Source organism: Acromyrmex echinatior, chromosome 18 (genome assembly GCF_024713525.1).
Source record: "Acromyrmex echinatior isolate Ae372 chromosome 18, ASM2471352v2, whole genome shotgun sequence".
Taxonomy (NCBI): domain Eukaryota; kingdom Metazoa; phylum Arthropoda; class Insecta; order Hymenoptera; family Formicidae; genus Acromyrmex; species Acromyrmex echinatior.
The window spans coordinates 969,626-985,310 of record NC_141869.1 but is presented as its reverse complement, the minus strand read 5'-3'; the positions used below and the strand labels follow the sequence as shown (position 1 = coordinate 985,310).

General features: G+C 39.1%; 1 protein-coding gene and 1 long non-coding RNA gene across 4 annotated transcripts; one reads left to right on the top strand and one right to left on the bottom strand.

Moving 5' to 3' along the window:
• Positions 1–3: 3 nt before the first annotated feature.
• Positions 4–14,748, bottom strand: LOC105150573 (uncharacterized). 3 transcript variants are annotated; one of them, XM_011063745.2, is made up of 8 exons: positions 14,391–14,741; positions 12,196–12,340; positions 9,845–10,186; positions 9,428–9,577; positions 8,734–8,894; positions 8,120–8,407; positions 7,678–7,918; positions 4–7,431 (listed from the first exon to the last, which is right to left on the bottom strand). In XM_011063745.2, exons 3-8 carry the CDS (start codon positions 10,184–10,186, stop codon positions 7,171–7,173), a joined length of 1,443 nt encoding a protein of 480 aa, XP_011062047.1. In that variant the 5' UTR covers positions 12,196–12,340; positions 14,391–14,741; the 3' UTR covers positions 4–7,170. The 3 variants fall into 3 exon arrangements, with proteins under 3 accessions (XP_011062047.1, XP_011062049.1, XP_011062046.1); XM_011063747.2 differs by lacking the exon at positions 12,196–12,340 and having other exon boundaries at positions 8,126–8,407; positions 14,391–14,748; XM_011063744.2 differs by lacking the exon at positions 12,196–12,340 and having other exon boundaries at positions 14,391–14,739.
• LOC147906737 (uncharacterized) lies at positions 7,344–9,515 on the top strand. The gene is made up of 5 exons (XR_015548134.1): positions 7,344–7,433; positions 8,166–8,415; positions 8,520–8,606; positions 8,741–8,907; positions 9,382–9,515. It is a non-coding gene; the product is annotated as an uncharacterized LOC147906737 (long non-coding RNA).
• Positions 14,749–15,685: the final 937 nt, after the last annotated feature.

The window sequence follows — 15,685 nt, the reverse complement described above, 5'->3', positions numbered from 1 at the left end:
AAGAATATTTTAATGAAACCTTTATTAAGATTTTTATCATGCCAAAGACAAATGACGACTTTGGCTATACAAACAGGTAAACGTTTTCCCGGCGAGAGTCCTCCATGCAGGTGCAAATTATACAAGTATATTGTTATGGAAATTTTAATATTAAAAAACACAATAAAATTGCATAGACAAATTTGATATCACAGAATAACAATACAAAGAAAATGCTTATTTATGTATATGCTTACTAAGTTGTTAAATCATACTTTTACTTATAAAAATATAATTTCTTCTTTTTAAATGGCAACTTATTTTACATTATGACTATATAAGTATCATACTACTTTCTCAATTACGATATTTAATTAGTTGATTTTATTAAATTAATACGATTTTAACATGTAATTGAAATGAAGCATCATCAATTACACCTGCATTATCAAGCGACTTGTGCGCGGGTATCTCTACTATCTTAAATCACAATGGTGACGACAAGTTTAACTATTTCGTTAATTAGTTCCTTAAGATTGATCGTTACATATAAGCAGATACGCACGCACGCACACACGTTTTAGCAGCTGTATACATAAAAACGCGTGATGAAACGATTCGATGACTGCCGATGATGTTCTTGGCGAATATTCAATGACAATATTGCATCACGAATTAAAAAAATAATTAGAATTGTCAATAAATCTTGGGATTTGTAATTATAATAGATGATAATTATAATGAATATTTCTTTTAATTTTAATCAAAATTATCTTTGCTATGGAATGATTAAAAAGGAAATATCAAAACAACCAGGAATAAATAAATAGAAAGATCTATATAATTTTATGAAATTAAAAATATTTACTGCAAGATTATATTTTTGCAAACAACGCGCGGTGATTTCTAGCTGTCTAAGATCATCTGCATTCACTATCGAGAATCACGAGGAAATTATATTCCCGCAGAGCGACTCGCTTTTATTATATAATTCTCCTTACCGTCGTAAGATTAATTTACCACGATCGATTAGAGTTGATCGCGCAAACCCGTAAAGAGTACCTACGTTTTCGGCGTGATGTCGAATGCTTAGGCCATAAAATCGTAAAAAAATATTCAAGCGCGAGTTCGTAGGCGAGTATTTGGTATGGACTGCCTCTGATTTTATTTTCTTTTTTTTATTCGAGGATTCGAGGCAAAAATTGGAACGCGCGTTTACTTTCGTATACTTTGCAGAAAAGAGTGAGATCGCTCGCGGTTTCCAGTCCAATCAGAATCGTGAGTGCGTGCGTTGCGTAACGGCCATGTTTTTTTTTTTCGTTTTTATAAAGAGGAACGATCGACGGAATATCTACTATTATGTTGGAACACAGAGAGACAATCGTTAAACAATGCGATCAGCCCTCAACCGATAACGCAATTTTGCGTAAAATCTTTATGATGGAAACCAGTAAACTATGTGACTCTGTTTCTACACATTTATATATTTTTGAATGTCTATGGAAGATCAAATTACATCATCATAATTAAGTTATTTTCAACTAATTGAGCAGTGATTTCTCGCTTATTTTTTTTAATGAATTGGTCCATGTACAACAAAAATACGTTTTTTGTAATTGAACATTCTTAATTGACATAGAAACCAACGTTTTGCGAAATTTATCGGATAAGGGCTGAAATAAATGACTCACAATCCTCCTCTCTTCGCTTTTATCCAAATTAATAATAGCTTTTTGACACCCCGTACCAATCTATTTTGCAAATAAAAAAATATTTGATTTCTATTAGAAATCCTAATTATATTGATAAATATATTTGTGTGGAGAAAATAATAGCAAATTTTTAAGTTATCAAATTCATGAAATATAGCTTTCAAATCTGTAATATTACAGATTATTACAGTCTTAGCATAGGCGAAGCGTATCAAATTAAAAATTGATATTTTATATATATATTGTAATAAGATTTTAGTAATTAATCCGGTCATGGCGACGGATACGAGGCATCGTGAATCTGCCATGTAATTCGAAATCGTCAAACTACAATAATAGTTCTTCGAAATCGTTCACGACTGTAATATGTGATTCAAGAGCATAGGATAAAGAGACAGTGAGAGAGAGAAAGACAATGACATAGAAAGTTTAAGAGATTAATTCGAGGAAAAAATCTTTAGGCACACTCACACACATACACGTACATTTATATAATTATATATTTGTGTGTATATATTATGCGTAGAGCGCAAGAGTCTTTATTTTTTGGTAAGCAAAACGTGGCTTCGCATTTTTATTCGAATTCCTGCCAGAGTCAGCAAGGGTGACGTGATTTGTTCCTTTTTTAATTCTTTGCGCTTGAACATTATTTACAGAAGAGTAAACTGAAAAAATAATTAAAGATTTGTAAATAAATATCTATAATACTACGCTATAAGACAAATTGTAATACATAATTTATAAAAATATAAAATCATATCAATATATTACTTATATTTTTTCTTGACTATTATTATTGTTAGATAATTGTTAGTGCTCTCGATTTATTACAAAATATCGTTTATTCCCTGTAAAACTTGACACGTAATTTAACTAAAATTTGATACGATAATATTAATAAAAAAAAAAAAGATTGAATTAGCGCAAAGAATTAATCTATAAAAATTACACATCTATTTTTCGTATTAATTCCGATCAGATTTCGACAATGTCGATTTTCTAATCGCTTTGTACTTGCTCAGCCGATCAATATATTGCAGAAAAAATGTCATAATGCGAATATTCAGATCACCCTCGTAACGCCACCACCCTTCAGTACATGGACTCTTAAAATTGCTTATTTTTCTTTGTTCTTCATACGTTTTCGCGCAGTAGTTAGTTAATTATAATGTAATCGTTATGTCATAATTTAATAGCAAATATATTATCACATTTAGATTGTATTAATTTTTAAGATGACCGACCGGACGTCCCTCGACGAAGTTTTCGTCGTCTCGCAACTTTTGTACCGAATAAAAAAGTTTATTAATGCCCAATCATTTTACGATACATCTTTCAGTATTGTTTAGTTTTTTTCTATAACAGGAGTAACGGCAACTATAATCACTTACGAATACAAATAAAAATACTGCGAAGCTCCATTTGGAATGTGTTACTTTCGATAAATGCTACCAGTTTCAAGCAACCGCACTGTCATCAAAAGGTTAATAACTTTGCATTGAAACATTTGACCCTCTCATTCTTTTTATCCTTTCGACGCCATTGATAAAATCTCGCGATGACGTAAACGCTTGCTTTGTTTCGCAGATTCCGACAATGAACTTTGAAGAGAGCACTTCAATTCGCACTTAAAGAGAGCGTGAACGACGGCATTCGTCGTAGACACGTCCGTCCGGTATGTTAGATTTAAATCTAAGAAACATTAATATAGAATATATTATATATCGTGTAGTTTATATAAGGTATACGTTAAGACACTTACTGCTACAGCAAAAATTCAACAGTTAAAAGATTGTAACAACTAGTTCACGCTCACGTCGAACACAGAAGCGGACGATCAGACGGAAATCCCTGCGAAATTTGCGAACTTTTGCGAAAATCGCGATTTTCGGTGAATCTTTGAGAGAAAAAGAAACCTTAGAAGAATAAGTTTCTTAAAAATGATTTAAAAATAATGCCACTAAAACTAAAATTATATCTAAGTTTTGAGATAAAAATGCTCTTAGTACCTAAGGTATTTTTGTTCTCTCTTTCTTTGTAGATTAGATAAATGAAAGATTAGAAAAATAAAGATTCGGTTTGGAATATAAGAAATTGAGTCGCGCGATTTTTCGCAAACGAAGAAATCTGATCGTACGTTTCACATTCGAAGTAGCTTACACCTCTCGCGCGTCTTTCTTCCACAGAACTTCGTTCATCCCCCTATAATTGGGATCACTTTGGCACGAATTAATTTTCTTTTTGTCCATAGTATCGGCACGGCGCCGCTGCTTATCAGTTATGAGCTCGTAATTATAATAATGCGAATAAATCTCGGTAGCACCTGAGACTGATCGCTCGGACGATACGATAAAATGAGGTGTTCTCGTTAGGCGCGCACGCTCATCGGGAAAACTACATTTCCGCAAAACTACTACGAGAAACGTCAAAAAGACGTGTCAGCCGCGCGAAATTTCCCACCGATTTCGCAAATCCTTCGTCTTCGGAACTTTCCTTTTATCCCTATTACATATATAGATTCTTCGCGACGGTTTTCCTGACGTACGACGTACGGAACGCTTTATTCGAGTTGTGCTATGACTTTTGACCGAAATAAAAAATAAATAATTACTCCACAAGTAAATACTAACGGCGGACGGAGCCAGTCACGCTAATTGCGGACGTGTAATTAACAAGAAACTTCCTTCATTATGAATACGTAAATTATGCGCATCGCGACGCACACCGATAAACTATTTCGTGATATAAATATTCTGAATGTGCTAATGCGCTCGACATATCTTCGAAACAACGTGTAGATATGCGCGGAAGAAATAGAAAAAGTAAGTCATCCTCTTCGGTAGTCAAGGTAAAGGCTTTGTGTAAAATCATGCATATAAAAAGTCGCATTAAGAAACCCGTTGTTGTACCGTTAAGTATCGTACGATAAATGCGATTTTACAAATGTAAAATATACATATATCAAAAACAAACTAGCACATAAAGTTATACCGGCGTGTATAACTCATGATTTTCGGCATAGTCGAGTGAATTACGCGCATATCCGGTAATACAAATTATGTTAAACAGTTAAACCATTTGCTTTCGGATGAACGGGCCTACATCATTACGTAATCCGGAATAAATGTTTTTTTTTTTTTACCAACTTCCACGCATAATCGTAATCATCTTGGCTACTATAGTAGTCATCCGTATACCTAAAAGATAAAATATAATTTAATATTTAATATATATATATATAATTATGTAATATAATTAATTAAAATCTAAATCACATTCGCTCGTAATTGTGGCTTATTTCAAAATTTATGCTACTTGGCACGGAATGAGTGCTACGTTACTCGCGGTATTTCTAGCGAAGATAATACTGACAATGATAATGTGTAATGAGTTGAAAAAATTCACTCGCAGTAACAAGTCCAGTTTGGAAAAAAAAAACTTACTTAATATTCGACAAATGCAATGTGTTTGAAGCGTTAAAATGTGCCGGGGAAGTGAAACTTTATGCCGAGCAGCTTCGATTTTGCATCATCGTATACCTTGTAGTTTAGCATAGTGTTGTATAGTAATGGCTATAGTGTCTATGTAATAGAACGATATTCTTCGCAAGAATGTCATTCTCGATGAGACGACAAATCATCGTGGCGTGATGCACGTATCCTCTCGTGTCACTTCACGTGAGTCGCCGTTAAAAATCGTTTATCGACTACAACGTATTTATATAATACATTAAAAATTGACACATATTTCTGTTACAATCAATCTCATTCGCTTTCTCTCCCCTGACACGAGCAATCGATCGTCGGGAATGGTCTTGGATCCTAAAGAGAGAAACACTTATGAGAGACACTTGTATCGATAGCGAACAGATGTATCCAACGAGCTTGAATTTTGCAGAAAATTACAATTATACTCTTTTCTTTTTTTAAATATAATATACATTATATAGAGCGAATATAGAAATTTAATATAATTTAAAGATATATAATGGGAAATGTGACTACAGTGATACAAGAGTTCTATGGAGATGCCTTGAATCATCATCTGCAAAATAAAACACGTTAGGCTTCATCTCGCGTTATACGATACACTGTCTATCATTATAATGCTTGCATAATCATAATAGTATATTGTTCTTTTATTATCATATTATTAGTCCGTAATAGTACCAATGAAAATTCGATAATGGCAACTCAAGCAACGATAATAAGTTCATGTTAAGTACTTAACAATTATACTTGACAATTCGTGCAGCGCGAGCGAACTATACATATATTAGACACGTAACGTTAAAATGATCTTCGTAAAATAGCACCTTTCCATCCCGGCCGGAGTCCTCGCGACATGTCGTGTCGTGACCCGATGCTTTTATTGATCTCATTAACCGTTGGCCTGATTCGATCGAGTCTCGTGCATCCGCCTCGATATACACGCAAGTATCACGAGCTCTTGCTCGATTCTGTTCAACTGCATAAATATTGATCGTTGTTTGCTCGTATATGATATTAAAAATAAAATTTTCATCTCGGATTTGAATAATTAAGTCATAAGCTTCAAACAAGTATTGACACAAAATAAAATTAAGATTATAGATAAACTTGAATAATTAAAATTGCAGTAAATTCTACAAAAATTAATTTTAAAGACAGCAATAATAATTGATGACCAATAGTTAATGAGACAATAAAGAGTCACGTTTAAAACGAGAATCTCCGGAACAGTACAGAGTTGCAGTCTTAAACTTTGCTGAATTTCTTTTTTTTTTTTCTTTTTTTAGTCACGGCGGTCAGTTTGGAAAGAGTGCAAAAGAGATGGACGTCACATCGCGCCGTGAATTCGTTTCTACTTTCAGTCTTTCTCCGCGAGCCAATCTACGATTCTAGCACCATTTTGCAGCTTTCCCCGTTCGTCGTCAACAATCGACGCAAACGATTGTTAGATCGTCATCGAATCGACGTAATGTAACACTTGGACGTTTACATAGCTAATACAAGATCTCGTTAGAATTTAAAGGTTACATTAAATTATCGATGTTAAATTATCGCATGCAATAATCTATACGATTCCTAACGTCTAAGGAAGGAAGTCTTGTCGATGCTGATTTGGGAAACAATTCATTCCGAAATTTGTTCTTGCCGAATAAACTTCATTTTTTTATATGATTTCTATCAATATCAATTTCGTAAATTATTTTTAATCTCTGTTTCTAGCTTATCTTTTAAATTGCTTTTTTCATGAAATTATGAATAATTCTCAATTTTTCTTAAAATTAGATTTAATTTTCACTTGATTGCAATTCTCCTTCGTTTGTCTGCCAAGTTCAGCACTTGTGTACAAGTCTCCCTGTAAATTCTAATATATCTAGATCGCAGTATTGACAAAACGAGGACGTATAAAGGACAGGCGAGTCCCAGATTTCTGTTTCCGCAGGTCTCTCAGGGCCGTTGCTCCTTTTCTTTGTTTATCAAGAGCGTTTTCGCTAGTTGGTCGCGTCCGGATTTGAAGACGGCGAGGATGCCGGGCTCTGCACCAGATCGACGTCAGTATTGTCCCTCGAGGAGGCCAACAGCGAGGGAGTTATCAGCATGCCGCGTGGACTGAAGGTGTCGCAATAGAGGTTCTCCTTTTTGTGTACTCGTCGTACGTGGCTGCGTAGATTGTCACGACGTGCGCTGCGATAGGCGCAGTGCGGGCACAAATGTGGCTTTTCACCCGTGTGCATGCGACGATGCTGTATCAGCTGTAAGTATCAGAAATATACGTACAATTAACATTGTCAATTTTCTTAATTTTCGTCTTCATATATACCTACTCTAAATTTTTTGAAGTGGAATCTCACTTTAAAGAATAAAAAAATTGAACCAGTCTTGAAAAAGTATAACTCCATTTTCAATCTCTAAGAGTGAGATTCATTCTAAAAGTTTTAGAGAAGAGGGATATGTATAATCGAGATCTTTATGATAAAAACAAATAATCTTTCAAATACCTTCTTCAATTGCACCGTGCGAAAGATGCAAATATCGCAGCAGAAATATCGATCATCGCGATGCCTTCGCATATGTCTGCTGAGATCTACCTCGGATGATCGGTCGGCACCACAGACGGCGCAGCTCACCCTAGTCTCCGGCGCGGAGCCTCTCGCGTGCGCTCGTAAATGTCTTTGAAATGCCTTCTCGATCGTGCATGCGTACGAGCACAGTGAGCACCGATATTCCTCCCTCTCGTACCTGAGAACATTCCGAAATAGCTAACAAAAAACGTGATAATATAAAAAAAAAAAGAAATATTTTTCTATTTTATTCCATTTATTATTTGATAAAAGTTTTATAAAAAAATAATAATAATAAAAGATTTGAGGAATCTTTATTTTTGATAGAACATAGATATAATTAGATATAATTAGATATAATATAAAATTGTTCGAGTACCTATACCTGACGCGTTGCAAGGCCAACGAACGTTTCTTCCCCGTAGGCGTCATTCCTTGAGCTACATGTGCCGCTACGTGGGTTTCCATCTCGCACCTACTAGTCGACGTGAAGTCACAACCTATGTTCGGACACCTCTTGGTTTCCCCGGTCTCCGTACCAGACAGAGCGGGATGGCAATCAGCTATGTGTTTCCTTAGGGCCGGTCTCGTAGGTGCCACTACGTCGCAGGAGCCGCACGAGTAGCCATGATGAACGCTGTTTATGTTCGGACTGCTGCCTCTCGATCTTAAACCGTAATATTGTCAATATTGATGATAATGCCCTACAATGTCCCACAATGATCTCTGTTACTTGGTTTAATCGAGTTTAATTAATATAATCGTAATTATAATCGTAGCTGTTCTTCGGAAGAATGAAACGACTATGATTGGCCAACTTCATAACTACGGATGTTATTAAACCCGATTAAAGATGCCATATAAATGTAATCGTCGTATATCTTAATATCAATAGTAAATTTTATGAACTTTAAGTTGTCTTTCTTAGAGAAAATGATTTTTAAGAAAGACAAAGTATTATAATTATAGTTTGATGTGCTAAATTCTACGTACTTTTCAGTGTAGGATGAGTGCTCGCTCTCGGAATCACTGTCGGAAGGAATATTGGGAACTTCCGTTGCTTCTAAAGCCGCAGTAGCGGCAGATAGTCTACCCAGCATCGCTGTGTAAGCACCCAGTACCCAACCGTTCAAAACAGGTGTCACCGTTCCTTCCTGAATATTAATGGTAAAATAAAAATTAAATAAAGTTCGTGTAAGCTTAAACAACTAAAAAATAAAATCAATAAACTATATATGAAGTTTACTAGCTTCTTTTACTGTTGACTTTGTATAATCAGACGTTTCAATTGACTTACAATTAGTTGTCTTCAGATATCTTTATAACGTAACAATAAAATCGATTGGACTACATCATAAAACTATTAGATTAATTGGAATTAATAATTAAGTACAATCGAATAATTAAAAACCACTTAAGAGGCCACGTTATAAAATTAACTGCATTATAATAAGTATAAAAATGTATAATGTTCGGCTTCAGTCAAATAAAGAGAAAAAAGAAAGGATGAATATGATTGTTCGTTTATTGATTTTATTGTAGTTGATTAATGATAAAATATTAATATAGAATATAATATCAACTAAAAAATCCATGTATAATTATATTATGTTAAAAAATTATCAATGAATCCGGTTTCAGGTACATGCCAAGTAATTAAATTCATCGAAAAATATATAACACAGACCGACTTGTCGAGGGCCAGGCATGACATCGGATCGGGAAGCTTTGCGATTGATAGATTGTTGTTTGCCGATTGATGTGAACTGTTCGTGCTACCAGTATCGCTCTCGTCACCGACATCTTCGTTGTCATTATTTTCGTTTGGCACACAAGTCTGATTGATACATGTAAAAAATAAGATACCCTGTGTTTGTATTTATAATTAAAAGTTTTAAGTTATACCTCTATACTTTGACAAGAGATTTTACAATAACTTAATTCAAAATCATTTATCAATATTTTAAAATTATAAATTATTTTTATATTACATAACACTTCTTTTTTTGTCCAGTAGAGATAAAAAAAATTAATTTAAAGAATTATTAGCTATTTAAGAGATATCAATTTAATATTGTGTTATACAATAATGAGATGATCTTACCTGATTTTCGTTTTGATCAGCCTTTTCGATGTTACCTTCGTTGTCGTCGCGCTGAGGATCTTCATCTTCGCCGTTCGTGCTCTTCTCCCCATCCTCAGCGTCTTCGGCATTGGTGGACGCGACCGAGGCTGGTTTCGTGACCAGTTCCATCGGGACGTAAGGTGGCCCCGCCGCCGTTAACGGCAGTGGCAGCATGTCGGGCCGGTGCAGTGCGCTCAGGGCGAACGCGGCCCTTGGCAGGATCTGCGTCGCGCCGGAAGGCAGAATCGGATGCCTTCGGGCGAGACGCGGGTCACCCCAAAGTTCACCCGCGACGTGAAGACTCCAGATCCCATATTCCATCTAGAATGTGCGTTACGATCGTTCATTGATGGGATCCACGAAATCGGTTCAACGGAAAATTGCATCTAAATCTGATTGCAGTGAGTAAAAAAGGTATTCGCACACAAACACGTACATTGCTTTGAGAAAATATGAATTGAGATAATATGACGATACGAAAAAGAATGTTGTTATATAAAGTATTTTAACTAATACGCACATAAAAAGCATGCTTTATGATAAAAGTATGCAGCAATATATCTTTTTTCGGATAGAATAACTTCCAAAAAAGATGAGAAAAGTGCAAATACTATTTTTATTCACTATACACTGTATAAATGTGTCTTTTAGATAAAATTGATGAATCGCTACATCGAGAGTTTGTGATTAAAATGAAATAAGTTCGTCTTTTGAGATTCATTTTTTTAAATATATAATCTGTTATAGAAAATATAAATCTGATATCTAAGTCTTTAACTTTTTCCCTAGTACTTGGTATATTTATGAAATCGGTAATGTCAGCTATCACGTGCAGACGATTCGAATATAAAATTAGAAATATATTCTGAACCTAATAAAGATTGAATCACTTGGAAATGGTGCTCGAGTGCTCATTATGTTTGTATGGATTGCACGGTATAAAAAGGGTGAAGGGTAGGGAGCGAGAAGAGAGAGAGAGATTAGTGGTGGCCCTCGAATCAATACTTACGTGCAATTTTCAAGCGAACCGAGTATTTGTTACTTATATATATCAAATCATTTTATTTATACCTAATGCTTTTTATCAAATCGCGTGCATTTAATTAAATCGTTAGGAAATGTTTAACCGTATACCAATCAATGTGCATCAATTAAGCTTATTTGCAAGTAATGTATGATGATCACTTTGTCAACATATTTCTTTAAATATGTGCTTTTCGTATTTTTTTAGTTATTCTGTCGAGTGTCACCGTAAAGGATACATCAAGAAATATGTCAAGAGGAGTTGGGCAATAGAGTATCGGCAGTAATTCGATCTCGAGTTACGAGGTCAAACGTTTCGAAGCGTGCTCGAAAATGGAGATAACGATGCGGGAGAAAAGTGTCATGCGAAAGATTATCTCTCTAAAATTCTCTTCCTCCTCAGAAACTCAATTTTCCTCTCTTAGGACCCTTCCGAAAATGATCCTTGAACGCGAGTCGGAATGTTCCGTACCTCTCTCTCGTTCTAAAATATTTCATATCGTTCTTTGTGTCGCGTTTGAGATGCTATAATTACATTTTCGCAAAGTTGTTTCCATGCGGATCCATACTACTCAAATCGTCAGAATAACTCAATGTTTCATCTCTATTTCTTCAAATATGAAACTCGCGGATTTATATGTTCTTCATCTCGTGGATCGTTTTATTCGTAGTCATCAAAAGCTATGTCTATCCTGATAAAATGAGGGTAAAGATGAAGTTCTTACAACATATCGATTGGAAGAAGGAAGATTTTACAAAAGGAGCATCGAAGTATCCGATGTATTGAAATAGGGAACTCTTTTACGATTATTTCTAACTTTCGTCTCCCTCCAAATTTCGAGTTAGGCAAACGAAGACATCTAGTCCACGTGTGTTCACCAAAGATTTAGTGATTAGAACCATCTAGATCTCTCTAGATCAGATCAAAGCGTTAAATTCTGACAGGAAATCGACTATTCGTCCATTCTATCCTCAGTCCCTATCTATCCTGTGAGCGACTTTTTGTATTATTCATAAATTAAATTTCTCCACATTAAAATCTTTTTACATGTACATAATATAGCATCTCGAGGGTGCAGCAATAAGATAGATGACTCTGATCCGTTAATATAATTTTTCAGTTATTCAAAAAATGGAGAAGAAGGTGAAGGTGAAAGCTGAAATGAGCCGCAAGTGCCGTGATGCCGTAAGACGTAAGAGATTGGCAAAAAAGGTGGCGTCTCACAAAAGAGGAGGACGGTCGCGCGAAAATCGCAAGGAGGTTCCCCCTTCTCTTGGATAGGAGGGGCGCCCCTATGGTGGCCTACCGCAACAATTCGGGCCGATCGTCATTACGCTGGAATCATCCCCCGTTAGTGCTCCCTCTCGTCGCCGCAAAGCCGGGCCGATCTCCACCTTACCGATCGAATGATGAAAGTTCACGCTCGTAGCGGCTCAACATCGCCTCCCACGCTACACTCATGACGATTACGTTGACGATGTAAAAGACGAAGACGAAGACGAAGATGAAGACGATGAGATGACGATGACGATGGGGATAACGATAACGCGAAAAAAGATGTGACGACGAAATTCGCGAGTACCGGAGACGAGAAGAAACCCCGTAAACCGGGTCCGGATACGTGCCGCTGTAGAGCGAACGAACTCGCGAGATTCCTGACCATTGGACCGACCCTCGTGCATGCATACTTTAGCATAACGTTCTCTATACAATATCCAGAAAGAGGGAAAGAGATATAGGGGGACGGGGGTAGGAGGAGGAGGAGTAGTACCGCCGAGGGGAGGACAGGACGGTTCCTCCTCGTCATCCCACCCCCTCCCCCGGCGGCTTCGCCCTTTCTCTCTTTCTCTCTCACACGCGCGTGCCCTCTCCCTTGCATCGTGCCGGGGGCCTCAGCATTCGTCCTACCCCTCGCGCTGACCCCTTCCGCCCTCCTCCTCGTCCCCATCGTTGCCGCGAATCGATTTGTTATTGTTTTTGTGTCTGCGGTCGTCGCGGCGGATGGAGCGGGGTTATATCGAGGGGTGGATGGGCGAATGGTGAATGGGGGTGGGGTTGCCGGTGCCGGTGGTGCTGCTGCTGCTTCTGCTGGTACGGCTACGGCTGATGCTGATGCTGATGGTGCTGCTGCTGCTGCTGCCGTTGCTGTTGGTGGTGGTAGTAGTGATGGTGGTGGTAGTGGTGGTCGCGCTCGAGCTTCGAAGCCTCGGCTTCGGTTTTCGGGCCGGCAGAGAGGCGACCAGGGTGAATAAGCTGCTGCTGCTGCTGCTGCTAGGAAGGGTGGAAAGGGGAGGCGGGAGAGAATCGCAAGGGAACTCATGAAGGGAGAAAGAGGGAGAGAGAGAAAAGGGATAGATACGCGCGATTCCGATCAGTGGCGTAGCCAGCGTGGGACAGGAAAAATCGAAAAATCTCAACCACTGTACGTGCGGAATTGCGCTGGAAACTTTACCCCATCCCTTAATTGCTCCTGCTTAAAACTATCGCTCGGCTAAGCGATGAGAGATGGTACTCGTCGAGTGTGATGTGACTCCTACATTGAGGAATCCGAGACCGACCGCGAAAAAAAGGGTTGAGATCACGCCATTGGGATAGCCGCGGAAAAGAGATGAAACGAGAGAGGGTTGAGAGGATGGAAGCTGGTACAATGAGGAGGAGGAAACGAGCGAGGGTGGGTGCGGAAGAAGGGAGAAAATCCCTGCGAGGGAAAGGGCGAGGAGAGAAGTTAGGAGAGGAGGAAGAGAAGGAGGAGGAGGGCGATCGCGTGGGTTAAATCGAGAGGGGACTCTACTCTGCGCGAGGATGGAAATGGGAGGGAGGGGAACAGCGCGGATCGGATTGCATCCGCGGGTTGCATCGGGGGGTGGTGACAGAGATAGTTGGAGAAAGAGCAAGAGGGGAATAGGAGGATGAAGGAAGGGAGAGAAAAGGGAAGAGCAAGAGGGTAATGGTGGTAGCAGGGTGAAGGAGGAGGGACACGTCGGCATCGGCTTGACAGGTGACAACCGATCGGACCACTGACGTCACAGATCACTTGGCCGAGCGAACGCGCGCGCGCGCGCGCGCGTCGCATGCACGCAACACGCACAGACACGACTATCCGCGAATCTCAGCGGCTACGCGACGTGGCGTAAGGTCGGGGAGTCGTGTCTCACACTCGCATACACCACTGTGCACCGTCGACAGTCGACACACGTCACGTTCGGCACGTCACGCCGCGTGAGAGAGAAAAAGAAAAAAAAGGGTAATTCTCTATGGGGTGACGAGAAAAAGAGAGAAAGAGAGAGAGAAAGAGATAAAGAGAGACGTGTAGCGAAGCAAGACGAGAGATCGCGGAGACGGTAATAAGGAGAGAAGGCGGGAACGTGAATATCTGTTAATGTGGAGACCAAGAAAGGGACTTTCGGATGCGGATGACGTCCGCGTGTAATCGTCAGGATTTTTCGCGTGACGCGAATACCCCCGTTTCCACGATGTACGACTTGAATTTTTGGTATTTACCGGGTGTTAACGCCGGCCGATGGTCCCCGCGCGCGGCGCCTTTCTATCTGGTTACCATTACACTCGGATGTATGAAATGCGCCACGGGCATACAACCATCCCCCCACAATAGCCCTATTTATGATTGGGCAAAATTGCTTTCCATGCGCAGAATAAAATCTCGCGCGCGGGTCCAGGAAAAATCCGCGGGGCGCCGCGACGGGAGGCCGCGCCGCCGCTCCTCACGGCTCGCGATCGCGCGCCGCGTTTCCCCGAATGCGGAGAACCCTCGCTGGAGAAACGCGGACGGTATCGCCGTACGCGGCCGACGCGCCTGTCGCACGCATCCCGCCGTGCGACCCATCATCCTTTTCCCTCAATTTTTCTCCGCGGTTCCCACGCAGCCGATAAATACGTCAGAAATTAAACGCGGTCCGCCGTAGTCGCGCGCATCCGCGGCGCTGCGATGGCCGCCCGGCTCGGCCAATCACCGTTCAGCGTGCCGAGTAGTTCTAGAAAGCGCCGCGACCAGCTACGGCGCGGCGTGACGGTCAGCGTGATGACCCAAATAAGGTTAAGTCGTGACATTTCTCTGTAGTTTCTACATAATTTCGAGTTTCCGTCTCGACTTCTTTATCTGGATTTTCCTTGTTGTTGCTTATCTTCAAATCTTTGTCAATCTTGATCTTATTCCGTAAGATTACGTTGTGATGTAATTTATTTAAGGACCACGTACTCCATTGATTACAAACATAATCTAATTATCACTGATCCATCGAACAAGTGTGATACTTAATTATTCTTACCTCAAATCAAAACAAAGAGGTGATGCGAATTTAATTTAATAGTTATTAATTATTTCTTACGAGGCGCATTATCATCAGATTGATAGGTTAAGTTAGGTTATAGATGACAAATTGGGTAGAAGATATTTAACATAGAGTTTTTAATGATATGCACGTTACATTACAATTAAATCTGTATCTGAATAATTATGTAACGAGAAATTCAATAATACAATATCGGAACTAGTGGACACCATAATCGATTGTCCAGGTCAGTTCCGACTGCGAGCTCCCCCTTCCTTTCGTCTGTCCCTTTCGGATGTAGCCCAGCTGGCTCGCGTTTACTCTTTCTCACAGTCTTTTCATTCGAAACAGCTCCGGTTTCCGAAGTCGTATCAGCTGATGGTACTTGGTTTTACACCCTACACGCTGTAATTCTAACGGAGAATATTCGTCGTGCAATCACATTTGAATTTCGTTCGTTTTCACGTGCGCATCTCAGGCGTCCCGTCCACGTCGAACGTCAAATCC